General features: G+C 61.8%; 1 protein-coding gene across 5 annotated transcripts; it reads right to left on the bottom strand.

The window, feature by feature from the left end:
* Positions 1 to 1860: 1860 nt before the first annotated feature.
* LOC309805687 (tubulin polymerization-promoting protein) lies at positions 1861 to 25930 on the bottom strand. Of its 5 annotated transcripts, none has more exons than XM_082623813.1 (4): positions 25496 to 25930; positions 9322 to 9642; positions 2867 to 3020; positions 1862 to 2729 (listed from the first exon to the last, which is right to left on the bottom strand). In XM_082623813.1, the coding sequence occupies exons 2-4, from the start codon at positions 9636 to 9638 to the stop codon at positions 2535 to 2537; spliced, it is 666 nt and encodes a 221-aa protein (XP_082479939.1). In that variant the 5' UTR covers positions 9639 to 9642; positions 25496 to 25930; the 3' UTR covers positions 1862 to 2534. The 5 variants fall into 5 exon arrangements, with proteins under 5 accessions (XP_082479935.1, XP_082479939.1, XP_082479938.1 ...); XM_082623812.1 differs by having other exon boundaries at positions 9322 to 9639; XM_082623811.1 differs by lacking the exon at positions 25496 to 25930 and adding an exon at positions 24680 to 24786.
* Positions 25931 to 27671: the final 1741 nt, after the last annotated feature.

Genomic DNA, 27671 nt, shown 5'->3' with positions numbered 1-27671 from the left:
CCCCCGACCCTGACCCAGGGCCCCCTGCACACACACCTGGCAACCGTGGCCTAAGTCCTTCCTCTCCAGGACCTGCGCTGGGACGTCGGGATCAGCTGGGTTGTTCCGACCAAGAGGACCTGGGGGAGGAGAGAGCTGATGGGGTGGAGGGGCCGCGGCCCACGCTCGTCCCGCGTCTCTCCTCGTGAGCCGCGCCCTGCGGCCTGAGCCCCGCCTCCCCGCGCGGCCGAGGGGACACGCGGGGTGACGAGGGCCACGCAGGGCTGCGAGCGCGCGTCATCCGTGGGACGTTCACGCGGGGCCGGGCCCTCTGCCCCGAGACGGGACTGTCCCCACCTTCTTGTCAGGCTCCACCTCCCACTGCAGCCTTGGCTTGTCCTGCCAGCTCCTCTGCGTTCAGCCCTCTGCCAGGAGCCTGGTCCCCCGTCGCCACGGCCACCGGAACCCTGCCGGTCGCTAGGCGACAGGCTCTCCTGCCCCAACCGTCCTGAGACACAGCTCCACACTGCTGCTGCACGCGGACACACAGCACACGCCACACACGCAGGCACGCACACACACCACACACACACACACACCACACACACACATATACCACACACATACACACACACAAAACACACAATCCGCACATGCCACAGACACATGCCACACACGTCGCCACAAATACACACACCACACACACACACACAATCACACACGCCACACAGACACACAGCACATAGCACACACCACTCGCCACAGCTGCACACACTCTCAGGTTTCTGGGCTCATTTCTCACTGCTCAGTGTTTTCCAGGCTATTTCCTGGGCCGGGGCCCTGGGGCCATCTTGTGCCCCTGCCCACCCTGGGAACAGCCGCCTTCTCCCTCCGTGCCCTGTCCTGGTGCCACCTCCTCTGGGACATCCTGATTTCACTATAGGGCAGACCGCTGGTGTCGGGCTCAGGAAATTAGCCGTTTGGGGCATGATGGTGCCTGGGTCCACTTTTTGCCCCATTTTGGTTCCTGCATCTTGTTTTCCAGCCTCCCTGGGGCTCCAGAGTCTGTGTTTGGTGCTGGGATGACCCGTAAGGTCATCATCACCTCCAGGCCCCCGACACGACCATGGCCAAGATTCACAGGCCGTGGTCGCCATGGAAGCAGGGGGGGTCCCAGATCTCCTAACCTGTCCGCAGTGCGGACAGAGCCCCTCCCCAACCCCGTCCCCCATCTGTTCCCACCCCATCCACACTGCCCCCACCCCAAGAAAAGTGAAGCAATGTCCGCACTGCAAGGAGATTGAAGACTAAATTATCCTCCAAGAACCAGACAGTGGAAAGAAGACATCTACGGTGGTGAAAATGCGAGCTTCCAGGACACAGAGTCCTACAGGTGTCCCGGAAGAAGGAACAATGACATCACCTATGACATGATGTAACTGGCATTTATCAAGTTCAAGTGCTGAGTCTTCTGTCCTGAGATGGACCAGCCAGCCTGTCACTGAAGGTGAGACAGAGCAAGCCCCCAGGAGGCTTGGAGACTCAAGCGCACCCACTCACCTTTTCCCAGAGGTCTTCTGAAAAGATTTACTCCATCAGACCTGAGAGTCACCCTGACACCCCGGGCACTTCAAGTTCAGAATGCAGGGCCGAGCGGGTGGGTCTTCAGTGAAAGCCGGAGCCCACGGCGCTGGCCGTGCGGACACCCGCCAGCCCGTCAGCAGGCCCGCCATGTGGTGGCGCGAGGTGGCGCCCGGGCCCCCCCGACCCTGACCCAGGGCCCCCTGCACACACACCTGGCAACCGTGGCCTAAGTCCTTCCTCTCCAGGACCTGCGCTGGGACGTCGGGATCAGCTGGGTTGTTCCGACCAAGAGGACCTGGGGGAGGAGAGAGCTGATGGGGTGGAGGGGCCGCGGCCCACGCTCGTCCCGCGTCTCTCCTCGTGAGCCGCGCCCTGCGGCCTGAGCCCCGCCTCCCCGCGCGGCCGAGGGGACACGCGGGGTGACGAGGGCCACGCAGGGCTGCGAGCGCGCGTCATCCGTGGGACGTTCACGCGGGGCCGGGCCCTCTGCCCCGAGACGGGACTGTCCCCACCTTCTTGTCAGGCTCCACCTGTGAGCCCCGCCTCCCACACCTCCGTGCGGCTCGCCAGGCCCCGCGGCGCCCTGTCCGGGGCTCCCTCCGCTTTACTGGGGCTGCTGGTTGGTGCCTTGGCGCTTGTGGGTCAACACTGCCCCGTGAGGGTCTGCCCACCAGCTCCTTTAAAACGCCCCCTTTGCTGCAAACCAGTGGCCGGTGTGGTCTGGACCCGGGAGACACTTTGGAAAGGGCCATCTGCCCACTTCCTGGCGGGCACGAGGCAGGTGTGTTAGGAAAGGTGAGTCGGGGCCAAAGCTGGGGTGGCGGGGGTGCGGGCCCGGGTGGGAGGGAGGCGGGCCTGGAGCCTCCGCGGCCGCCCCGCCCCGCCCCGGGTCCGAGTTCTGCCTGCAAGCACAGGAATGTAACGAAGTGTGAGGCGGCGGGGGACCGGGCGACGGGAGGAGGCCCCGCCGGCTACTTGCCCCCCTGCACCTTCTGGTCGTAGGTGCCCGCATGCTTGTAGCCCGGCACGTAGCCCGACTCGTCCACCAGGTCCACGCGGCCCGCCCTGCCCTTGCCCCTGCCCGACGGGTCGAAGCGCTCCTTGTGGGAGCCCGTGAACTTGGTGGTATCCGTGAGCCGCGACACGGTGGGCGAGGAGATGGCTTTCTGCAAGAGAGCGGGGAACGAGGTCAGGGAAGCCGCCAGGGCGAGTCCAGCCCAGGGGCCCAGACCGTGGACGGGGGCCGCCGGTGCCCGGGAGCCACGCTTCTGCCTCCTTCCCGAGACCCGCGCACCGAACTCACCGTCACCCCCGAGATGATGGGGGCCTTGCCCTCGATGAGCCTGTGCACCTCCCGGACGGCCTCTTCTCCGCTCTTGTCTTTGAATCTCTTCTTGGCCAGCTCCTCCAGTGCTTCCTTGAACTGCTCGAATGAGATGGTCCTGCAGGACTTGCCCCTGCAGGGAGAGGGGGCTCAGGGGGCGCCCACCGGGCCCAGGCACCCCCACGGGGAGGAGGCGCTGAGCAGTCACTGGGCTGGGACCCGCACCCCACCCAGGGCCTCGGTGACATCAGGGGACCCCTCACCCCACCTCTTTCCCACAGCCCAGAGCGAGTCATCCATTAAAACACAGAACGTGCCCTGCCCCGCCCTGGTCTGCGGCGTTACACCCAATAGTCGGCTGCCGTCGGCAATGGCAGCAAATACAAATCGTCCTGGAGTGAAGTTGACAGGAAGCACGTCCTTCATGAACGACTGGACACCAACACATCCTGGTCTGGTGCTAAAGTGGGCGAGCATGTCGCCTTCATCAGAGGGAAAGGGTGAAAAGCACGTCAGATCCCACGGCACAAGGCAGCTGCAGTCCTGGCTGGGGCCACCGGCCTGCGCGGGGTCGCCAGGGGGTGGGGGGCACGGTCCCCACTCGGGGACAGGATTGGGGGCCGCCTCCCCATGGCCAGGGCCTGACCAGCACTGGGCGCGCTGGGGCACAGCCGGGACCCGGGAGCAGCTCCTCATCCGGAGGCATCCCACGGCCGCCCGGGATCTGGTAGGTCATTCTCGCAATTTCTTTCTCCTCCCTCCCTCCCTTTTTGGCTGCGTTGCTTCGCGCGGGCTTTCTCTAGTTGCGGTGGCGAGCGGGGACTACTCTTGGTTGAGGTGCGTGGGCTTCTCACTGCAGTGGCCTCCCCCATTGTGGAGCACGGGCTCCAGGCGCGCAGGCTCAGTAGTTGTGGCGCACAGGCCCAGCTGCTCCGCGGCATGTGGGATCTTCCCAGACCAGGGCTCGAACCCATGTCCCCCGCATCGGCAGGCGGATTCCCAACCACTGCGCCACCAGGGAAGTCCATTCTCGCAATTTCAAAATGGCTCTAGACTGGCTCTTGGTCTCTATGAGTTTTAACTGAAAAGCACTTATGCCACCTTGGATCTTCCCCAGCGAATCCATCCGGTGAGGTTCTCAATGTTCTACAGTAAGAGGAGTGGGGGGAGGTGCCCCGGGGACCAACAGAAAGGCTGCCTGCAGAAGCCAAGGGCTCGAGACAGCGCAGCTGACGGCACCCAGGGGACCGGCTGGAGAGGGGAGGGCAGAGTGGGAGGGGGCTGCCCCCACGTCAGCACCGGCCGCAAAGCCACAGGCCGGCCGCAGAGCGGCCGCAGGACAGTCAGAAACAGGCCACATGTAAGGGTTTTTGACAAGGTTGCAAAAGCCAGTGAATGGAGGTGGAACTGTCCTTTCAGCGGCTGGAGGCTGCGCACAGAGGAGAGGGCCTGGCCTGTGCCCCACGCCGTCTACAAGTTTAACTCAACTGGACCACAGTCCTGCATTTATCACAGACCCCGAACCATCCAGCTTCTGGATAAGCATCCAAATGAAACTCTTCGTGACCTTGGCTTAGGCAAAGATTTTCTCAGGAATGACCCCCCAAAAACAGTCCATAAAAGAAAAACAATGAATTGGACTTGACCAAAAATTTTAAAACCATGCTCTTCAAGAGATACTGTTAAGAGAAGTAAAAGACAAGCCACAGATGGAGAAAATCTGATAAAGGACTTGTATCTGAAACACACAAAGAACTCTTATACCTCAACAACAAGAAAAAACCCAATGTAAAAAGTTGGGCAGGGTTTCCCTGGTGGCGCAGTGGTTGAGAGTCCGCCTGCCGATGCAGGGGACACGGGTTCGTGCCCCGGTCCAGGAAGATCCCACATGCTGCGGAGCGGCTGGGCCCGTGAGCCATGGTCGCTGGGCCTGCGCGTCCGGAGCCCGTGCTCCGCAACGGGAGAGGCCACAACAGTGAGAGGCCCGTGTACCGCAAAAAAAAAAAAAAAAAAAAAAAGTTGGGCAAATATTTGAACCGGACACTTTGTCAAAGACCTACAAGTGCAAACCAGCCCGTGAAGGACGCTCCACGTCACTGGGCACCAGGGAAATCAGGTTAAACCGGGATGCGGCCCTGCCACACACCCACTGGGACAGCGGAAGTAAGTAAACCAGATAAAAGGACACCACGGTGTGGAAGGGTGCAGGCGGCAGCAACCCCCAGAAGGTGGGCCGGCAGCCCATGCACAGCCCCTGACCCCTCCTGGGTCTCACTCGCACGTAAACCTGTGTGTATCACTCTCCTATTCGTGGTTCTGTTCAGTCACCAGAACTCCAACAGCCCAGCGGTAAGCGATAAACATGCCTCAGGACGTCCCCTGCGCATGCCGGGACTCACAGGCACTTGACACGTGAGTCTGAGGACACGGGACGTGCTGACCGGCCACCCCGGGGTCGGGGAGACAGCGGAGGGAGGACACAGCCGCAGGGGCCACGGGGAGGACGACCAAGTCGTGCCGCCAGCGAGGCCATGTGGGCGGGTGGGGAGCGGAGCCCGAGAGGCCTGGACGGCTGTCGGGAGGGGCACCTGGACCGCAGGCCTCATCAGAGCCCCCGTGTCCGGCGGTGGGTTCCACCCCTCAAAGCCTGGCTGCGACACCACAGCGGCTCTGAGGTCCGTGGGCCGGGCTGGGGGGATCCCTTGGCCCAGCTGTCCCGGGCAGCGTGGTCCTGGCCTTGTTGGGGCGGGGAACCTGCCATCCCTGCTGGTCGCTGACCCACGACGGTCGTGGGGCCCCACTTGTTTGTCCTGGGTTGTCCAAGGCGCTCCTGTCTCTATTCACGGACGCCAGGCCTGCCTGCCAGCCTGGTGACCGGCCGCTGGGGCACCAGGCACCACCAGTGTGAGTCACTCGGGCTGGGGGCGGGGCATGGCCGACGGGGCCTCCGTCAGAGGCCGCATTCAGATCGAGTGGACGTGCGGGCCCAGGGCGCTGACCTGCCTGCTCCACCTGGCGGGGCCGGGTGTCCCCACATGTCCCCACCGTGACCGCCAGACAGGGTCTCAGAGCCTGGTCTGGGCTGGCAGGGAGCTTTCCCCAGGGGGCCCCGCGGCCCCCGCTGGGAACAGTCCCTGGGGAGTTCTCGAATGACACTGCCAGCCTCTTCCCTGGAGACACGTGATCACTTTACACGGCTCCGCACACACAGGGAGCCTGTTCTCCCGAGTGCACAGAACCGGAGAGGGTCCCCCCACCAAACCCCCTCCTCCCGGCTCAGCACTGGGGCCAACCAGTGCCCTGCTCAGAAGGCCGTTGTTCTGCTGGAAAGCTGGTCCAGCAGTAATGGGGTCACTGGTCACACACGAGGCCCCATGGGTTGTGCTTCCCAGGCCCTGTGTCCCCAGACCTCCAGGCCCAACGCAGGGCAGGCAGAGGGCTGAGCCCGGCCACTCCCGAAGGTCACCAGGGACACTCGGTGGCCAGGGATCTGGGCGGCGGGGGGGGGCAGCACAGCCCTCCGAGGACAGAGGTCTGTGTCTCCAGGGCCAGCGTCATGAAGGCCGCTGGACTTTGGCTAACATGTCCTAGGACGGAGCAAGGGGCCCCCTCTGGACCACAGATAACATGCCACTTGGGGGCTGGAGAAAGCCGACTCCCAGGCTCCCCTGAGCAGCAGAAGCTGGGACCTGGGTGACCCGTCCAGAGAGCAGGAAGTGGGGTCTGGAGGGGGAGGCTAAGGCACCAACGAGGGCCAGAGGAGGGAGCCCCCGGGATATTCCCATCAGACCCTGGGCCAGCGGGGCTGTGCGGGTGGCCACGGGAGCGCTGTCTGGAGGACCTGGATGCAGGGTGAGGATGCAGTGTGATGTGGCAGCTGCCCACACGTCTGGTACCAGGCCTTGGGAGCGGGCAGATGCCAGCCCCCTGCTCCTGGGCCCCAGGGACCACGCTGCTGGCAACCTGGAAGGAGGCTGCTCACACCCAGGTCTGGCGGCCTCCAGGCCGGCCGCCTGAAGGGCACCTGTGACCCCGACAGTCAGCTGCCCCCCAAGCAGGGAAGAGCATCCTAAGTTCCTCCCGACCTCGCGAGGGCCTAACGCAGGCTGGAGGCTCAGGGACGGGTTCTGGGGACAGATGCACCTGAGGTCGTTGAAACCACTTCTGGATGTTTGGGGAAGGTCATCAAAAGGCCTGTGTGCACTGGCGTCCAACACCAATATCAGCGGTTTGAGGAGCCAGCATGGACGGACTTGCCCGATTCCTGCCCCCACAAGCCTTGGCCCTCTGTAGACACGCCAGGCAGGCCCCAAGGAGGCCAGGGCAGAAGCTGCTGGATGCCCTGCACAGCCTCGGGCGGCCAGGAGAGGCCCCCGCGGAGGACACTGTGAGACCCCCAACGCCACAGCTGGAAGCACGTGCTGGGGTCAGGGCCCCGAATGCCACAGCCTCACCCACCAGCCTGCAGGGAGGGGCAGGGCAGGGCAGGGCAGGCCCGGGCGCCAGGCACCGAGCAGGCGCTGGGCCCCGCTGGCGTGTCTGGGACTGCACAGCGCACCCGGCTCTGCCCTGCCCACCGCTCCCGCAGGCATCCCGCGTGGCCTGGGTCTCTGCACCGATGCGCCAAGCTCTGCGCTTCAGACGGTTCCCTCCGCAGCCCGTGCAGCAAGAATGGGCCGCGTCCCCCGCCCCGGCGTGCGTCCTCCTAACCTGCAGCCCAGACAGGGCTCCAGAGTCACGGGCAACGCCACCGTTGGCCAGAAAGCCGGCGAGTGGGGGCCAGGAAGGGCCAGCAGAGCCGCCATCCGCCTCCCCGGCCTTCCCACCTGGGCACACACGCAGGGGACCCTGCGGCCCACGGGCCCCCGGCGGGACTGTTGGGGTGACACTCGTGCTTATGGGAACGGGGTCCTGAGTTAATTCCTTCCGCCCTGGGGCTGGGGGGTGGGGGGGGCGGGCACGGGGCCGGGGGAAGCCCTGGTCCCGGAGACGGCAGTCTTCAGTCGAGGCCTGGGGAAGAGCTGCAAGAACCGTGTTTAAAACTTAACACATAGCAACATCCAAACAAACAAGCGCTGCCATGACGACCGGCCTAAACAGAGGCTGCAGATACCGGGCTGGCGGCAGGGCTGCAGAGTCATGGCAACCGCCCCAAACAGAAACAGCCATCGGCAGTCAGCGACCCGTGTGGTTCCGCGCCCACGGCTCCCGCGAGCTGCGGCGCTTCTGCCACGGCTGCCACCTGGAGCGGCCGCGGTCCCACGACCCGCACGCCGGGACGCGCGCGTCCCCACCGCGCCCCACACTCCTCAGACCTGGTCCCCCAGGTGTGGCTCCCAGCCTGTCCTGCAGGACCCCACGACCCGACTCAGGGCACCACCCCCCCAGGACCCCCCAGGGAGCACTGTCTCCCTCTCCGTTCCCAAGGGCAAGGTCCCCCGCTGCACAGCTGGGAGGTCTGGGGGACCCTCCCCCAGAACAGGCTCTCCCAAGTGGGACACAGGTCACAGGGACCCCACAGGGAGTTCAGGTCCAGGAGGGCAGAGGGGGAGTAGCCACAGACTGGTCTTGACCGTGTCTTGACCACGACCCCTCGCCGGACCGGGGCTGCAGCCGCCCACTTCCCGCGACGAGCCGAGGCAGAGACCCTGGGGCCCAGAGCAGCCAGGCTCTGAGGTGGGGCCCCCGCAGTGCCTGGGCGCCAGGGGCCAAGCCTCCTCCCTGAGTGTCTGAGCAGTGTCCTGCCCTCCAGAGCGGGACGGGGACCAGATGGGGCTCCCTCTCCCAGGGGGCACAAGGGCCCGTGTGCCTCCACTGCCCGTGCCTCCTGCACACGCGGTCTCCAAGGCCTGTCCAGGGCATCTGTCCTCCGGGTGAGCCGTGACCAGCAGAGTGGAGACCTGAGTTCTACACGTGTGGGCATGCACGTGCGCGTGTGTGCGTGTCTGTGTGATGCCTCGGAGATGCTGTTGCTGTCCTCAAGGTGTGGTCCCGGGGTGTGAAGGGCGGGAGAAGGGGGAGGGGGCCTATCGACGGCCGGACCACACGCCCGAGCCCGTGTGCACACGCGTGCAGACACACACACGGACAAGCACACGGCGCCCACCGTTCGTCATCCCCGCTCTTCTTCACACGCGAACGTCCCCCAGAGCTGAGGGGAGCGGCGCCACAGACGCCCACCTCCCGGACTCGTGCCCCCGGCCCCCAGCAGCCCCCCACGGGCCGGGCTCTGCCACTTGAGACCCCTCAGGCTGCGGCAGGCGGCTGCGGCACGTCCCTGACCTGGGCTCCCGGCCCCACTGGGGCCTGTTCTGGTTCAAACTCCCGGGCATCTTCTTCCGGGCAGGGAGAGTGTCCTGAGGCGTCGCCCTCCTGGCCGCCCGAGAGAACGCAGAGCCCCGCTCCCACCCCCCTGGTCCCAGGCGCACACGTACTTGATCTTGCTGAAGACGATGTCCACATCGGTGACGGTCACGTTCCTGCCGTCGATCACCTGGCAGTCCCTGCACAGCTTGGACCAGTTCTTGCCATGCATCTCCTTCCCGGTGGCCCTGGTGTCCCCGTGCACCGCAAACCTCCGGAAGGCCTCCTCCAGGGCGCTGAGCTCCGGGCCCGCGGCGGCCGCGCCCTCGCTGGCGCCCTCCGACTCCAGTGACAGCCTCTTGGCTGTCCTGTCCTTTGCGGGGTCCCCTGGGGACTTGGGGGGCGTCTTGTTGGCGGGCTTGGGGGGCTTGGGCCTGCTGTCAGCCATGCTACTGGGAGGAAGCAACAAGAGGTCACCTGCTTTTGCGGGCAGATGCCCAAGGCCCCCGCTGCCCGCGGACAGGGGCTGTGGCCCGCCAGCAACTGTGCGACCCCGGGACAAAGTGTCCATCTGCTGCAGAACACGGCGAGGCCCCTCCAGCCCTGGCGCCCTGGCCGCCAAGTCCCCGACAGTCAAAGCCTCCAGCACGGTGGGGCACGAGCCAGCCTCCTGGGGGACTCAGGACCCTCCTGCTCTGGGGGCTCCCTGAGTGACACCTTCCCGGGCATCAGTGGGGTGACACCATCCTCGGGGAAGGGATCCAGAACCGGTCACGCTGCTGCGCCCACCTCAGGGCCCAGTCTGCTGACTAGGGTCCAGCGGGCCGAACAGACCGCTAGTAGAAGAGGGAAGCCCCAGGCGAGAGCAGGGGTCTGTGGAGACTCCGAGGGCCGAGCGGGGCTGCGGCCTGCGCCCAGGGTAGGGGGGGCTCACGTTGGGGGGTGGCTGATGGCGTCAGGAGCCCAGTGAATGCCCAAAGCTGGGCCCGGGTCCCCATGGGGCTGAGAAGACACCTCCACCTCCAGCAGCTCTGGGGAGCCGGGAGCTCAGCACCAATGCCCACCCCCAGAGTCACGGCTAGTGGTCAGCGGGGGGCAGTAGGCAACCTGGCATTGTGGGGGTCCCGAGCAGGGCCCTGCTGAACTCAGGACCTACAAGTTCCCCAAACAGAAAAGGCAGTGCAGCTCAAGAAGGCACAGTGGCTGGTGAGGATGGTCCAGGACACCAGGGGCTCAGGGCAGGGTGGACATGACTGGGGATGTGGTGATGAGCCCCAGGACCCAGCTCTCCGTCCTGGGCTCCACGTTTGTAGCTTAATAAAGTAACTTGAAAATTACTTTAACAAAACTAACAGGAGTGAGACCCTACATGCAGATGGGAAGCTCTCCAAGGTGACTTCCTGCTGTGGGGAGAAGCAGGACGGTGCGGGGAGCAGAAACGACACAGCCGGTGTTGGAGCCATCGAGGACAAACGGCATCCACGTGAGGGCTGCGCCCCGTGGCCAGGCGTCGCTGTGGCCGGCCGTGGACGTGGCAAACAGGAGGCCCGGCTCCCTCCACGTGAGGCTTGTCAGCCGCTGGTCCACGGGGTGGGGCCCGGGCCAGGGGTAGGAGGAACGGGGGTGGGCAGGTGAGGTGGAGAGAACACTGTGTGAGTGTCCCCTGGCCAGGCCCTGCTGAGGCACGGCTGACCCCGCGGGCTCCGGAGCTGGGAGCTGATGAGGGTTCACGGTGGGTGTGGGGATGGACGGCATGACCGGATTTGCATTTTCAAATGAGGGTGTGGAGAGGGCAAGGCAGCTGCCAGGTGGACTCACAGACCAGAGTGGAAGGAGATGCAGGACGAGCGGACCTGGGGAAGCCGGCCCCAGAGTGTCCACCAGGCTCCAGGGACCACCCACCATGGGGGCCCAGCTGTCTTCAGACACCACGTGACCCCCTGGCCCACCAGCCCCTCACAGGCTGTCCGCGCCCCAAAAAGGTGCCACGAGGCCTGTGTCTCCAGAATGATTCTCCCGGGCAACGCCCTTAAGACGTGACTATCTGAAGCAAAACCTGTAGAAAAGGTGACCCAGGACAGACCCTTATCTGCCACAGTCACAGCTTCTGCGTGACATCAGCACACAGTGCCCCCAGCCAGGAGGGCTGGGAATCCATGTTAGCAATGTGCCTGCAACAGGACCAGGTGTGCCTGTGAGATGGGCCAGGTGTGCATGTGAGCTGAGCCAGGTGTGCCTGTGAGATGGGGCAGGTGTGCCTGTGAGATGGGCCAGGTGTGCCAGTGAGCTGGGCCAGGTGTGCCTGTGAGCTGGGCCAGGTGTGCCTGTGAGCTGGGCCAGGTGTGCCTGTGAGATGGGGCAGGTGTGCCTGTGAGCTGTGCCAGGTGTGCCTGTGAGCTGAGCCAGGTGTGCCTGTGAGCTGTGCCAGGTGTGCCTGTGAGCTGAGCCAGGTGTGCCTGTGAGATGGGGCAGGTGTGCATGTGAGCTGTGCCAGGTGTGCCTGTGAGCTGAGCCAGGTGTGCCTGTGAGATGGAGCAGGTGTGTACGTGAGCTGAGCCAGGTTGACTGTGAGCTGGGCCAGGTGTGCCTGTGAGCTGGGCCAGGTGTGCCTTTGACATGGGCCAGGTGTGCATGTGAGATGGGCCAGGTGTGCCTGTGAGCTGGGCCAGGTGTGCCGGTGGGCTGGGCCAGGTATGCCTTTGAGATGGGCCAGGTGTGCATGTGAGATGGGCCAGGTGTGTCTGTGAGCTGGGCCAGGTGTGCCTGTGAGATGGGCCAGGTGTGTACGTGAGCTGAGCCAGGTGTGCCTGTGAGCTGGGCCAGGTGTGCCTGTGAGCTGGGCCAGGTGTGCCTTTGAGATGGGCCAGGTGTGCATGTGAGATGGGCCAGGTGTGTCTGTGAGCTGGGCCAGGTGTGCCTGTGAGATGGGCCAGGTGTGTCTGTGAGCTGAGCCAGGTGTGCCTGTGAGATGGGCCAGGTGTGTCTGTGAGCTGAGCCTGGTGTGCATGTGAGCTGAGCCAGGTGTGCCTGTGAGCAGGGCCAGGTGTGCATGTGAGCTGGGCCAGGTGTGCCTGTGAGATGGGCCAGGTGTGTCTGTGAGCTGAGCCAGGTGTGCATGTGAGCTGAGCCAGGTGTGCATGTGAGCAGGGCCAGGTGTGCATGTGAGCTGAGCCACGTGTAAATGTGAGCTGGGCCAGGTGTGCATGTGAGCTGAGCCACGTGTAAATGTGAGCTGGGCCAGGTGTGCATGTGAGCAGGGCCAAGGGTGCATGTGAGTTGAGCCAGGTGTGCATGTGAGCTGAGCCAGGTGTGCATGTGAGCTGAGCCAGGTGTAAATGTGAGCTGGGCCAGGTGTGCATGTGAGCTGGGCCAGGTGTGCATGTGAGCAGGGCCACGTGTAAATGTGAGCTGGGCCACGTGTGCATGTGAGCTGGGCCACGTGTGCATGTGAGCTGAGCCACGTGTAAATGTGAGCTGGGGCAGGTGTGCCTGTGAGCTGGGCCAAGTGTGCATGTGAGCTGGGCCAGGTGTGCATGTGAGCTGGGCCAGGTGTGCATGTGAGCAGGGCCACGTGTAAATGTGAGCTGGGCCACGTGTGCATGTGAGCTGGGCCAGGTGTGCATGTGAGCTGAGCCACGTGTAAATGTGAGCTGGGGCAGGTGTGCCTGTGAGCTGGGCCACGTGTGCATGTGAGCAGGGCCAAGTGTGCATGTGAGCTGAGCCAGGTGTGCATGTGAGCTGGGCCACGTGTAAATGTGAGCTGGGCCAGGTGTGCATGTGAGCTGAGCCACGTGTGCATGTGAGCTGGGCCAGGTGTGCATGTGAGCTGGGCCAGGTGTACATGTGAGCTGGGCCAAGTGTGCATGGGAGCTGAGCCAGGTGTGCATGTGAGCTGGGCCAGGTGTGCATGTGAGCTGAGCCACGTGTGCATGTGAGCTGGGCCAGGTGTGCATGTGAGCTGGGCCACTTGTACATGTGAGCTGGGCCAGGTGTGCCTGTGAGCTGGGCCACGTGTGCATGTGAGCAGGGCCAAGTGTGCATGTGAGCTGAGCCAGGTGTGCATGTGAGCTGGGCCACATGTGCATGTGAGCTGGGCCACGTGTAAATGTGAGCAGGGCCAAGTGTGCATGTGAGCTGGGCCAGGTGTGCATGTGAGCTGGGCCACGTGTACATGTGAGCTGGGCCACGTGTGCCTGTGAGCTGGGCCACGTGTGCATGTGAGCAGGGCCACGTGTAAATGTGAGCTGGGCCAGGTGTGCATGTGAGCTGGGCCACATGTGCATGTGAGCTGGGCCACGTGTAAATGTGAGCAGGGCCAAGTGTGCATGTGAGCTGGGCCAAGTGTGCATGTGAGCTGGGCCAGGTGTGCATGTGAGCTGGGCCAGGTGTACATGTGAGCTGGGCCAAGTGTGCATGGGAGCTGAGCCAGGTGTGCATGTGAGCTGGGCCAGGTGTGCATGTGAGCTGGGCCAGGTGTACATGTGAGCTGGGCCAAGTGTGCATGTGAGCTGGGCCAGGTGTGCATGTGAGCTGGGCCAGGTGTACATGTGAGCTGGGCCACGTGTAAATGTGAGCAGGGCCAAGTGTGCATGTGAGCTGGGCCAAGTGTGCATGTGAGCTGGGCCAGGTGTGCATGTGAGCTGGGCCAGGTGTACATGTGAGCTGGGCCAAGTGTGCATGTGAGCTGGGCCAGGTGTGCATGTGAGCTGGGCCAGGTGTACATGTGAGCTGGGCCAAGTGTGCATGTGAGCTGGGCCAGGTGTGCATGTGAGCTGGGCCAGGTGTGCATGTGAGCTGGGCCACGTGTAAATGTGAGCAGGGCCAAGTGTGCATGGGAGCTGAGCCAGGTGTGCATGTGAGCTGGGCCACGTGTAAATGTGAGCTGGGCCAGGTGTGCATGTGAGCTGGGCCAGGTGTGCATGTGAGCTGGGCCACGTGTTGTTTTAAAGGCAACAGCAGCTCCGCCTCCCCTGGCTCCCCCTCCTCGAGCAGAACACAGGTGTGCACTGAGACCACAGGTGGAGTGTGTGTTCCTGCTCCCGCAGGTGTGAACGCACCTCCACCCCCGGGCCCCCCAGACCAACTCTCAGCCCCTCGTTCCCAATGCCCCTCCTCACGCTGCCCATATGTACACCCTACCTGCAGGCACTTCCTGCATCGGACCAAGCCTCAAGCATCTTGCCCCTTGGGATCCAGGTGCCTTCCAGCCCCCGGGGCCCATTCCACCTCCCTGGTCCTCTGGGCCCGAAGCCCCAGGCGGGTGTTGAGTGCACCAGGATGGCCAAGGCTCGCTGGAGGGCGGCCTGGGAAAGCTGCCGGCCCTCGGGTGGGGGGTCTGGGGGGGCGTGCTTCTGGGGGCAGGATGCGGGCCAGGGGATGCGCATGTCTGGGGGCTGGGACCCGCACAGGGGACTCCCCGCCTCCCAGGCCCTGCGGGGGCGCTGCTCAGGCCTCAGGCCCCGTCCCGCCGGCCTCCTTGACGCCAAACCTCCCGGAACTCGGAACCCGGCTCCACCTCACGCCGAGCGAGCTGGGCCGGCGGGAAACTGACCCGGGGGAAACTCGGGTCACGGCGCCCGAACCCCACCACGGGCTCTGCCGGGTCACCGGGCATCGCACCCCAAGTCCGGAACCTCCCCGCAACACATCAGCCCCACTGGCGAGCCCCCTACTTGAAGGGTCGGAGAGCCGGGGGATCCAGAGGCCTCAGCGCTCTGTGGCCGCCGGGATGCCCTGGGGGTGTCGCTGACGACGCGCTAGAGCTCGACTGGGGTTCTTGTCCCCGACCTCGTCCTAGAGGCTGCTCGGGACCGGGAGACCGGCCCGCAGGTGGGAAAGGGCTCCCGGGACAGCGGACGCCAGAAGGAACCTTCTGGAGGCACGAGCCGCGGTGGGAGCCCTGGGCTCTCGAGCTCCTGGTCCTCGGCCCCGTCGGCCCACCCCACGTGCCACCCTCCTGCGTTCTCAGGGCCGGCGTGGTGCCAGCACCCTCCAGATGTCTACAGCAAGCCGGGCCCAGGGGCGGCACCCTCCACCAGGGCCGAGAGCCCAAGTCCCTGGGCCGTGGCTGCGCCCGCTGATGTGCCCCCGAGGCCCGGGGTCCAGCTGAGACCCTGCTTCTGCGCAAGAACCGCACGGGCCCTGGAAATGCCAGGTTCCCGAGCATCTGACAAACTAGCCCTCCTTGGACCTCGACGGAGCTCCTGACGCCCACCGGGCTGACAGTCTGCTGAGCGCACCTGACCTCGGCCGTGCAGGGGCCTGGGCACAGAACGCCCCTCGCCGGATGCCGCTGGACGCGCAGAGGCAACCCAGAGGCTCTGTGCCAAGTGCGGGAAGGAGAGGAGGAGAGAGTGCAGGGCAAGCAGGCGCCTCCCAGGGCAGCCCAGCCCCTTTGGACGGCTCAGCCCACCGGGCCCAGTCCCAGGACTGATGGCGCACGGAGGGGGCGAGGGAGTAACAGCAGCAGCCCCCAGATAAGTCCCAAGTTGCTCCGGGGCCGCACAGGAGGCCAGGGCGCCTGGTCAGCTGGTCCCGGGGAGAACCTCCTTGACCCCTGCCGGGTGGGCGCGCTGTACCCGTGCAGCCAAGATGAGGTGGGCGGGTGAGGGTTAGGACAGAAAATGCAAAAGACCAAGCGGCCAGAAGCCGGGGGATGGATGCCGTCGCCTCCCCCTGCTCCCCTCTGTCCACCAGGGCTTAGGCCCCCAGGGTCGGGGTCCAGCTTCGCCCTCGGTGCAGCCCCTGGAAGAGGCACAGCCTCCGAGGGAACAGCCCGAGGGGAACAGAGGCGTCGGGGCTGCGCACCGTCTGGGCCGCCGGCCCGCAGCTCTGGCTCTTTCTTTCAGAGTCCACTGGAACACGACACAGCCCTTTGGCAACTGTCCACATTTTAGTCATAATACGGCCACCACAGCTCGGCTGCCCGACACTCGATGTGAATGACCACTCGTCCCAGGCAGCGGGGCCTCCCAGGCGGGCACAAAGCGGCCTCTGAGTGCCTGCCCCGCAGAGCAGACGGTCCCGGAGCCTCAGGCGTGGACGCAGCCCTGCCGGCTCGGCGCTGCCTTCCACGGTCCCTGCAGGGGCCCCGACAGCACGGGGCGAGCGGCCGCACCGTCCGAGCAGGATGCCACTCAGGTCCCGGGTCACATGCTTCAGGCCGTAGGCCCGGAAAGGCCCGTGGGGTTGGGACCTCCTGCACTGAGGCTAGGCCATCCCTCGGGGCAGCCTGGGAACCACAGTCACAGCCACACTGTCCCCTGCGCCCAAGTCAAACGCGGTTTCTCTGGGACGAGAGGGAAGAAGGTGGGTGGCTGAGCGGGCGCCTTCCTGGGGGCCGTGGCCATCTTGCGGGAGCCGCACCCGCGGGCCTGGGGGCTCCTGCTGGTCGGGCTGGCGGGGGAGGGGACGGGGGCGGGGGGGAGGAAGGGGCCAGGACAGGTTTGCCACCCCTGCCCCTCAGAAGAACTGATGCGGACAGCAGGAGCTTCTCTGGGTCACCACGAAGCTGGGGCTTTTTGGGGGACTCACTCCGTTGGGACCCCTTGGCCTCCCAGGAACCATGTCCTGGGCCTCAGTCCCCCGGTCCCAGAGCCGGTCTCTACTGTTTGTCAGCAAGTTTCTTACAAAATCCAAGAACACGGCATCTGCAGCCAACCTGCGGTCGGGCGGACCCTGTGCAGGGCACGTGTAGTGGGTGAATGGTGTTCCCGAGCCAGGTGTGTCCACGTCCTCGCAAGGTGGAGGAGCCTCGTTTGGAAGAAGGGTCTCTGCAGACGTCATCAAGCTAAGGATCTCGAGATGGGTCCACTCTGGACCAGGGTGGCCCTAAGTCCATTGACAGGTGTCCTTACAAGGGACGGAAGAGGAGACACACAGACAGAGAAGCCACGTGAAGACGGAGGCCAAGACGGGAGGGACGTCGCCATAAGCCCAGGGATGCCCGGAGCCCCGGGAGCTGGAAGAGGCAGGAGGGACCCTCCCTGGTGCCTCTGGAGGGAGCACGGCCCTGCGACACCTCAATCTCGGACTGGGAGTCTGGCCTCAGAACTGGGAGAGGACATATTTCTGTAGTTTTCAGTCAAAAGTCTGTGGTCCTTTGTCACAGCGGCCGCAGGACCCGCACACAGCAGGGACACCAGAAGGGGGTCCCTGCCCCGGAGAAAAGCGCCTGCAAAGGCCCAGAGGAGTGAAGCCTGGGCGGCGGCACAGAACCCAGGGGCGATAGCGGGCAGAGGCCCCTCCCCGCAGACGGGGTCCGGCCTCGAGTTGGCGTGCACGTGAGACCCTCAACAGGAAGTCTGTTAGCTCCAGGAACGTGGAGCTGCCCGCGGATGGCCTGGCCTCTCCCCGACGGCAGGCGCCCTGCGGTCACCACGTGCCCGCACGGCAGGTCCTGGGGCCAGGCCTCTCAGGCCGCCCGAGACCCCATGGAGCCCACAGCGTGGGGGGCAGGCCGGGGCCCGGGGAAGCCAACCGCAGGGCCAGGAAGAGCAGAGGGGCCTGCGGGGAAGGGCCGCTGCCTGGGTCTGACGGCTGGCAGGTGGGCGGCAGTGTCGCCTGCAGGCCGCAAAGCCTCTCCTGGCCCCAAGCAGCCGAAGAGGAGATCAGCCGGCGCAGGTGTGAAGCGCAAAGCCGGAGGCAGCCCGAGGGTCTCCGCAGTGGTCTGCAGCCCAGCCCTCACTCCCCACCCACCCCGTGCCAGACAGCTGGGAGGCTTCCCACCAACCACGGGGACTGAAAAGCCCCAGGCCCCCCACCCGGGAGGGCAGGGCACCCTGAACAGACCAGCCCTGCCCTGGGGGTGGGCGGACGGGCGCCTGGGAGTCAGGGGCGGTCAGGCCGGCTCCCCTCTACCCCCAGCGTGGATGCGGGGATCTGGAGCGCTGGTGCCCCAAACAGCGGCAGGACACACACAAGCACTCCTGAGGAGGAGACGACCGTTGGAGACGGAAAAACACAATATCCACATATGATGATAAAAAAAATAACCAGGCCCAAGAGGGGGAACAAGTGCCAAGAACTTGCAGAAACAACAGGAAGCAGAAACGACGAGAGGCTCCAGTTACTGGAGCTGGATCAGACATTGAGTTTAAAGTAACTACGTGCACCGTGTGCAGAGAAGAAATGGGCAGTGCGCGCCGTGTGCAAAGAAGAAAAAGAACAAGGTGAGGAATTCCAGCCAAGAATGGGGCCTGTAAGAATGCAGGTAGCAGATCTGAAAAAAGAACACCTTGGAAATTCTAACCGTAAAACAAACACACAATAACTAAAATTCAGAACTCAGTGGATGGGATTCACAGCAGAGCAGGTTAAAGAACTCGTGGATCAGAAATACCCAAAAGAAAACAGCTAGACATGGCGGAAACGTGTGTGTGTGCACACATGTACATACACATGTGCATGTGTATGGTGTACACACATAGGAAAATGGTATGTGGGTACACCATCATATGTGAGGTAAGCTGCCATCCAGGAAGTTAGGAAAAAAACCTCAGCAAATTAAGGACAAAGGTGTTAGAAACAATGAAGATAAAAGTAAAAATTAATAAAGTAGAAAACAAATCTATAATACAGAGGACCAACGACATCAAAACTTAATGCCTTGAAAACACTGATAAAATTGATAAATACTGGGGACGCTAATCAAGTAAAAAAAAGAGAAGGTCAAAATATCCCATATCAGATGGAAAATGAGGACATCCCTACAAGCTCGACAGATATTAAGGGATTAAAATATAATAAGAGAATATTATAAACAATTTTGGACCAACATGTTTGATAATTTAAATGAAACAGACAAATTCCTAAAAACAAAACAAAAGCCATTTTACCAAACAGTAACAAGAAGAAATATATTCTTATCATTGCTCTTGTATCTATTATTAATTCTTATAATTATTGAGGATTTGAATTCTTATTTAAAACCTTCTCACAAAGAAAACCCCAGGCCTGGATGACTTTACCAGCAGATTCTTCCTTATACTGAAAGAAGAAATACTGTCAGTCTTACACAAATTCTTCCAGAGAAGAGTAAAAGATGAAACACCCCACCCGACTCATTCTGGCTAAAATAATCCTGGTACCAAAACCTGATAAGGGCGTTACAAGAAAAGAAAAATGGATGCCAATCTCACTTACAAACACAGATACAAAAACCCTAAACAAAATATTAACAAACTGAATCCAGTAATAGATAAAAAGGATCAATACCTTACAATCAAGTTTGGTTTATGCCAGGAGTGCAAGGTTCATTTAACATTAACTTAATATAATTCACCACATAACACAACACAGAACCAAAATCATATTATCATCTTAATAAATGCAGCCAAAGCACTTGATGGATTTCAGCATTTATTCACCGTAAAAATTCTGAGCAAATTAGAAAAGGAAATAAATTCCTTAATTTGATAATGGGTACCTACAAAAAGCTACAAAATCATCACACTTTGAATATTGAAAAATTTTCCTTTCAAACTGGAGTAAGAGAAAGACGCTTGCCTATCACCACTTCTACTCACTGTGTCAGTGTGGTAAGATACGGAAAGGAAATAAATATATAAACGTAGAAAGGAAGAAATAAAACTGGCATTATTTGCAGTTTCTATGACTGTGTACACACAAAATCCAAAGGGATCCCAGGAAAACTATTAGAATCAACGTGAGTTTAGCAAGGTTTCTGGATACATGGTCAACATACAAAAATCTATTTCCATGTAGCAGCAAAACCAGACAATAAAAGGTATTTAGAAATATACCATTTAAAAAAAAGTGAGGAAATATGAATTACCTAGGAATACATTTAACAAAAGATGTGTAAGACCGTCCACACAGAGACTATGAAGCATTATTGAAAGAACAGTGATATTATGAACATGGGTTAAGTCTGAAATACAAAGAGGTCAATTGTCCCTAAATTCATCCACAGTTTTAATTTAATCCAAATAAAAATTCTAACACTTTTTATGTCTGGGTAGTGAGACAAGCTGACTGTAAAATATACACAAAAAGGCAAAAAACCATGAATTAACCAGCGATCTTGAAGGGAGAACAGGTGGAGGGTTTGCCCAGCGGTTTCGAGACTTGATGGAAAGTTCTGGAAATGAAGCCAGTGTGGTGTGTGGTCTTGGTACAAGGACAGAAAATAAACCACTGGGCAGAAGAGAGCCTCCAATCCACCCGCACAGGTGCAGAGACAGTGTGGACAACAAAGGAAAAGCGGGGAAGAAAACTTTTTCAACAAAAGGAGATGGGCTGACTGAACAGACACATGGAGAAAAATGGAAATTAATTCAGGTACAGATTGAAGCAGGAAAGGCAAAATCATTAAGCCTCAGGAAGGGGATGTTTGAGAGTATCTGATGTCCTGGGTGGGAAAGACTCTACACAGGACACAAAAACCACTAACCCTAAAGGAAAAGATTCTTAAATGGCACCAGATTAAAACTCAGAACTTCCATTCATCAGAAGATATCACTAAGGATTGAAAAGACAGCTGTGGGCAGAGAAGGTGTCTCTTACATGCAACACACATTGCCGTCTCCAGAATCTAGAAAGAACCCTGTGGATCAACCAGAAAAAGACAGCTCTAGAGAAACGGGCAAGGGACTCGAGGAGGCCCAGCACATCCAGACACCCAGTCACTGGCGGGGACGCCTGGCTTCGTTACCTTAGCCTGAAACGCAGGCTCTGGCACGCACCCTCCAGAAGGCCACCCGCCAAGAGGCCACTGCGCCCTGCCCACTGCCGGCGGCTGTGGAGCGCGGCCGTCAAGGGGCTTCAACTCCGGGGAGCCGCCGGTACCATCGGCTAAGACGGGGCGCCGAGGGCCCAGCAGAAACATTCGCACGTGTTCTCCGAGGAACACGCAGGGGGGCTCCAGGCAGCCACGCCAGAGAATGGAAATAACCCCAAGGCCCGTGGCCCACACAAGGGATCAGCGGACGGTGAGGGGCTCACGGAACGCAGCAGGCACCGGCTCCACGCGGTACTGCCCGAAACGCGCCAGCATCGCAGAGCACGTGCTGTGAGGCAGGAAGGTTAAACACTAAACCGGAGGGGGGGCGGGAAACAGGCGCAGGGAGTAAAACCACAGCAAAAGCAGAGTCCCTCCCCAGGAACGGGCTGGGGGGCAGCCACAACCCCTGGCAGGAGGAAGAAGGAGCGGCCCGGGACCTCTGGAGGCCTGGGGGCCGAGCAGCCAGCAGGGCCAGGGCCGGGCAGACGAGGCCCAGATGAGCTGCGGGAACCGCCTTCCCAGGAAGGCAGCTTGGTGCTGGGGGCTCCTCCCAGGCTCCGAGGCCCGTGGCCCCCCGCGCCCAGAGGCAGTGGGAGCGTGAGGCCTGAACGAGGCCCCCGGAGGATGCTGGCTTTTGTGACATTCCCGCTGGAGCGAGAGCTTCCCGGGGCTGACCTGGCCGGGCTCACCTGGCACCTGATGTCTGTTGAACAAATGGGTGCAACAGGGTTACAGGATGAGACCTTGGGACTGTGGCCCAAAGAGGGGAGGTTGTGCTGGGACAACTGGACATGGGACATGCTGGGGACACAGGGGGACACACGGGGACACTGTTCTGTGGGACACAAGGCGATGGGCAGGAAAGGGCTCCAGGTGTTCTTAACTTTTAGGCTTGAAAAAAGGTAAGGGCCAGTCCTTCCTTTTCACAAATCTAATTAAGAAAAGGAAAAGTGGCCATGAATGTGCTCTCCCGAGGGTAAGCTCACACACACCCCCAGCTAATGGGGGGTCGCAGAAGACACTTGGGTTTGGTACCAAAGTCAGAACACCATCATTTCCTCACACCCTGTGAAAGACTTGTTACATTTCTTCACCAAGGAAGGTCCTACATTTGGACATTTAGACATTAAATTACAATTGAGCTTCACTGCACGTCACTGCACATCCCGTACAGTTAAAGGGGAAATCTGCAAGCGCAAAACAGTCTTGCTTCCCTGTCAGCAAACGAGATTTGGAGACAGCATGCCACGTCCCTGTGGGGAGCGGCCCTTCCCCCATATGCCCTTCTTGGGGGCTGCAGATCACAGAACCCGCACCCTCCCCTGTCACCCCAGCAGGGCCAATCAAAGCCATTTCCAGGAACTGCCATGTGGATGCCACTGAGGACGTTCCCCCTCTGAAGAGACTCTGCTGAGCTGGGACTTGTGGCGGGGATGCTGTGGACTGGGGGTGCCAAGCTTGGGGGTTCCATGGGTTGTGACACCATGGTTACCTCCCCACCCCAAGAGGGGGCTGGTCTCCCGAGGAGGGGCTGAAGAGCGGGGCGCCGGAGACCACGTCTGAGCCCCAGATGCCGCTGGGCACCCCCCAGGCAGCTCCCCACCTTCCTTCCCAGGAAACACCTGCTGCTCAAGCAGCAGGAGTTGGGCGTGTGTCGATTCTCCTGCCTAATCCCAGCATCCGCCTGGTCCAGGGTTTGGGGCTCAGGTGGCCTCTGCACAGTGCCCGGCACCCTCGGTCTGGGGTGGTTTCCAGATGGTGCCAGGCTGGGCCCAGGGCACAGACCTCCCGACCCAGGGAGGCCCTGATACTTCAAGGTGCAGTGGGGGCTGTGCCTCGTGGCCCCAGTGGCCCCGGATGGCGGCTCCTGTACGTGCTCCTCTGGCCTCACAGCAACATCACCAGCTATAAATAGCCCTGGCGCTAAGCCAGCAAGCCTCTCCCTGAGGAAGCTTCTAATTCTCAGCCTCTTCTGCAGGGAGCGGCTCCACTGCCCACCAGGGAGGGAAGCCACGAGGACGCAGCCCCAGAGGACAGTTTGGCTGCTCAAAGATTTCTCTTAATCCTCAATCAGTGACGAGTGATTTTAATTTTCTTCACGAAACTCTCCTGTGATTTGCACATTTCCCACAATGAGCATCTATAACCTTGTATACAGTTAAAACAGCTTATTTATTGCAACTTCAAAGGGTTCACGAAGATCAGCCAAACAACACCGAGGAGATAAGAATTCGGCCAACACAGCTCCCACTAATCTCCATCACTTCGTCATTCCAAAAAGATGGAGAAGAATTTTTTAATGTAGTACATAAATTAGGGTACCTTTCTGAGTCACAGATCCTTCTGGAAATCACGAAGGCCCCTTCCCCAGGAAAACACACATACCCTTGTGTGGCACGCATTCTGCAGATGCCCCCAGGCAATTCACCAGCACCCCCTTCCCCCATCACTCATCACTGAGCCCTGGGATTCCAACCACGTGGTGGGAACAGGGGCTGGTACCAGAGAAGGGGTCATGGAGTCCAGTTTAAGGCACTCGCAAGGCGCCTGTCCCATGGCCCCCGCCCCTCCCCCCATTTCCTGCCAGCTCCAAGCTCTCCCTCCCCAGGCCCATTGCTCCATCCCCGGATGTGGTCCTAGGGCACTTGGAGTTCAGGTCAGGGTTTACTGATCACCTCCTAGGCGGCAGGGGCTGGCCCAGGCCCTGGGGAGCACCCCCCCAGCGCACCCTCCCTGAGAGATTGGCCACGGGGAGTCCTGGGAGGTGGTGGCGGGGGGGGCCGTGGGAGCTAGGTCTTTTATCGTTTATAAACGTCAGATGAATTAGCCAGTAAACACACAGACGGATGACAGCATAGCCAGCTTAGCCTAAAAGGTGTCCCATCATCAGAGCACAAAGCGCCTATCAAAACAGCAGTCACAGGGAGGGTTTTCTTCCCACCTCATTTCAAGGCTTCATTTACATAACTGAAACCGCAGAATAAAGGGTTTCTCTGGATCCTCCTTCAAGGGCGGGGCACTGGTCCCCAGGGGCGTGTGGAAAAAATACACTGGCAGCCAACCTCTTTATCTTGATTGCCGGGTTATGTGCCCACATGCGATAAGAAAACAGAACACCCCTCCGGGGATGCTTCTGGATTTGCAAAGTGTAGGCCTGACCCTCTCACCTGCACCGATATGGCGACGTTAATGCCGGACCGAGGGACGGCCGAGTTCTCGCCAAAGGATCACGTACATTCTCGGCCCCTGGACACAAACGGCCCTTTCTGTGGCCCTGGGGCTCCTTAAATTCGTGCTGTATGACAGTGGCTTCATTTCAAACCCTCTAAGCCCTAATGTCCCGCAGTCTCGCTGGCAGCCGCCACCCCAGGCCTGGGCATGTGAACGGTGTTTATGTAGCAGGACACGGAGAGGGAAGGGGCTGCGAGGGGAGTCCTCTATCGCGTTACGCACCGACACGAAGAAAGGCCGAGGAGCCTCATTTAGGGCCCAATTATAAACCTGCCCTTTGCATCGCCGGTCGCTCCAGCCCGCGCCCCCGCGTCCCCAAACCCGCGCCCGGACGCAGCCACGGGGGCCCGAGCGCCGCGCGGATAGCCGGCAGCTCCGGGGCGCGGGGCGCACGGACGCACTGGGCCTCGGGGAAGGGGCGCGGGCGGGCGCCGGGAATGGGTGGCGCGCCCCGGCCCGCAGGCGCAGGTGGCCCTGCGCGCCGCGCCCCGGGACGGAGCCCCGCTGCCCCTTACCTCGGAGATGCGGCGACTGCAGCGGCGGCGCCTCCGCGACTCGCGCGCGAGCAACCCGGTACCCGGCCTGCGCTCGCGCCGCAGCTCCCAGCCCGCCGGCTCCGCCCCCGGCCTCAGGCCCGCCCCCAGACCCGCCGGCGCGCCCCCTGGCCCCCAGTTTCCGCGCCCGGTCCGCCCCACGCCCTGCCCTCCCCGCGCTCCTATTGGAGGACCCGTCCCAGGACCCGCCCCCAGCCCCCACTGGCCCCCTCTCGGACCCGCCCCCCAGGCCCGCCCCGCACTCTCTTGGCGGCTCCGCCCCGCCCCCTCCCTCCCGGGCTGCCAGGCGCACTGAGGCCGTCCGAGCGCGGACCCTGCCTTACAAGGCGGGTCGGCGCTGGCCCCAGGGCCACACGGCTCCGCGGGGCGGGGTGTCGCCCGTGCGGTCCCACCTGGCCCTCCGGGACCCCGGACGCGGGTCGACGGATGGGCGCGAGGACGGGCCTCCCGGCTGGGTCGGCTGGACGCTGGCCTCTCTGCGGAGACGCTCGGGCCAACGCTGGGGTCCGGGGTGACCGGGCTCGGGCCTCAAGGAGGGGAGCAGGGTGGGGCGGGGAGTGGGGCCGCCCCGCGAGAGTTTGGGGGACAGTGGGAGGGTGAGGCGAGCGCCTGGCTGGGGTGGGCCAGAGGCGGGGAGGCGGCTCCGTGCCGGGCCCTGGGCGCGGTGCGCAGCTGGGACGCCTTCCCGGGGGCGAGCGGCGGCGCCCCAACCCGGGCTCCGACTCCAGCTGGAGGCGGGCCATCTTCCTGCGTCCGACCGGGGCCTCCGCGGGTTACCTGGGTGAAAGCTGCAGACCTCAGAGCCTCTTCCAGGGTCTCTTCGTCTCTCTTCTCGGGACACCTGCTGCTTCCTCTCCACCAGGCCGGCTCTGCGCCAGGAGGGGTGGGTTCGGAGACAGGGCGCGTCCCCGCCTTCACCAGGAGTTTGCTCAGCCGAAGGTTCTGGGGCCGGGGTGACAGGGAGGTTCTAGTCCTGAGACTTGGGGTGCAGGGGTCTCCCTCTCTATCCTCCAGGCCCCCCTCCAGTGGAGCAAGCCGCCCCAAACTGTCCAGATGCCCGGGCTCCAGGGGGAAGCGTGGCCTTTAGTTTCACTGCCGTGGTACCTGGCGCTGGCCAAGGAGCCCACCGCAGGCCCTGTCCTCCCCTCTTGGCTGCAAAGCCCCCACCCTGAGCCTTACACATACACACCTCCATGGCCCATCTGGCCACAGACTTCCCTCCCCCCCCCCACCCAGTCTCTGTGCTCGTCCTGGCTGCAGAGACCCCACACCTGACCCCAGGCTCTGCCCAGCTCTCAGGTCTCGTCTGAGTCGGAATTGCGGGCAGCAGCTTCCGACTTCACCTGGGATTCCGGCCGGGCCAGGCAGCAGGGGAAGCCGGGGTGCTGAGCCAGAGAAGGGGTCACAGGTGCTGCTGTCCAACAGACCGCCCGCCCCCGGGAGAGAGGATGCGGTTTTCTCGACCCTTTGGGAACCAGGGACAGGCAGGCTGAGCCCGCCCATCCCCACCGTGGTCCTGGGGTGACGTGCCTTTCTCTCAGCCCCTCTGGTTTCTGCTCCTGCTCAAAACTGGCCGAAGATGGGCTTCTATTTCTCATTTCCCTGAAAAGTTTCACGCTCTGGACACCAGGCAAGTCCAGGATCTTAGAGTCGCAAGGACAGGGAAAGCAGGAGGTCCCCCCGAGGCCCGCTCCTCGTGACCTGCGGTCCTGACTCTTTAGGTTGAAGCTGGGCTGCACCTTCTCTGTCCCACACAGCCCCGAGCACCGCTGAAGTTACTATTAACGATGCAAACGAAAGAACGAAAAACACTACTCGTTATTATGTTCCCAGTATCGTATTAGCCAAAAGGCGAGCATTCGGTCCACTTTCAAAACCTGTGCAAGCGCTGTGGCATAAATGTGCGGGTTTGCCGATGGCAGAACTGCTCTGGGAGGTGAGTGCCAGACTCCGGGGGCAGAAGTGTGTGAGGGACAGAGTCATCCCAGAGGCAGGGCCTGGGGGACGGGGCGGGCTCCCAGCACTCCCACCCCCACGATGGGGTGGCTAGAGCTACAGCCCACGGAGCCACGCCCCACGGCGCAGGCGCCAGAAGCCAGCCAGCGGGGTTGCCGGCTGTACCATTCCTGGAGGCTACCACTGGTCGTCTGTGAATGAGATTGTGCTTTGAGTTCACAGCATAGGGTCAGTCCTGGCCACACTCAAAAAATCGCCTGGAATAGTGACATGGGCTCTTACCAAGCTGGGAGAGTCCCCTTCAGGATAGGATGGGATGGCAGGTTCCATCCTGGTGTGGGAGTCGGAGGACCCTTCTTCTGGCTCTGGCTGCTGCACCAGCGCACCCTTTGTGGGGGATGACACTGCCCCCTGGCCCTTGGTCCACTGACAAGACTGGGACGGCCTCCGTCTACACCCCAGTTATCAAAACCCAACTCGAGCTGGCACACGCACGTCTGCACGGTGGCCACACGGAGGCCGCCCGTGAGCGGAATCATCTGTACTTGTAAGACACTGTGCTGGTTTTTCAGGGCCACGGGGCAAAGGACTGCATGCTGGCGGCTTAAACAACAGAAGCCCTCACAGTCCAAAGTCAAGGCGTCGGCAGCCGTGCTCCCTGCAGGGGTCTGGGGACCCTTCCTGCCTCTCCGGCTTTGGGGGCCTCCAGGCATCCCTGGGCTTGTGGCCCCATCACCCTGACCTCGGGCTGTGACTTCACGTGGCCTCCTCCCCCGTGTCTGTTTCCTCCCTTTGTCTCCTAAGGACACTCTCGTGGATTTAGGGCCCACGAGGGTAATCCGAGGTGCCCTCCTGTAGAGGCCCCTACTTACATCTACAGAGACCACCTCTGTGCTCCCCCCAGGACGGTGCTCAGCTCATTGGCCTGGCTTCCTGGCACGTTCTGTTTCCCATGCCTTGTCCACCCTAGCTCCCACTGGCTACCTCAGGCTCTGGA

This window comes from Mesoplodon mirus, assembly GCF_964341445.2.
Source record: "Mesoplodon mirus genome assembly, chromosome: 5".
NCBI lineage: Eukaryota > Metazoa > Chordata > Mammalia > Artiodactyla > Ziphiidae > Mesoplodon > Mesoplodon mirus.
The sequence above is the reverse complement of the archived record's forward strand: the minus strand, read 5'-3'. Positions and strand labels throughout refer to the sequence as shown.

Coding starts and splice junctions, on each gene's coding strand:
- LOC309805687 (XM_082623809.1), bottom strand. CDS start 9,761: ATGGACACTTTGTCCCGGGGTCGCACAGTTGCTGGCGGGCCACAGCCC. Junction 3,021..9,321: donor ATCGTCTTCAGCAAGATCAA/GTACGTGTGCGC, acceptor CTCTCCCTGCAG/GGGCAAGTCCTGCAGGACCA. Junction 2,730..2,866: donor CCATCATCTCGGGGGTGACG/GTGAGTTCGGTG, acceptor GCTCTCTTGCAG/AAAGCCATCTCCTCGCCCAC.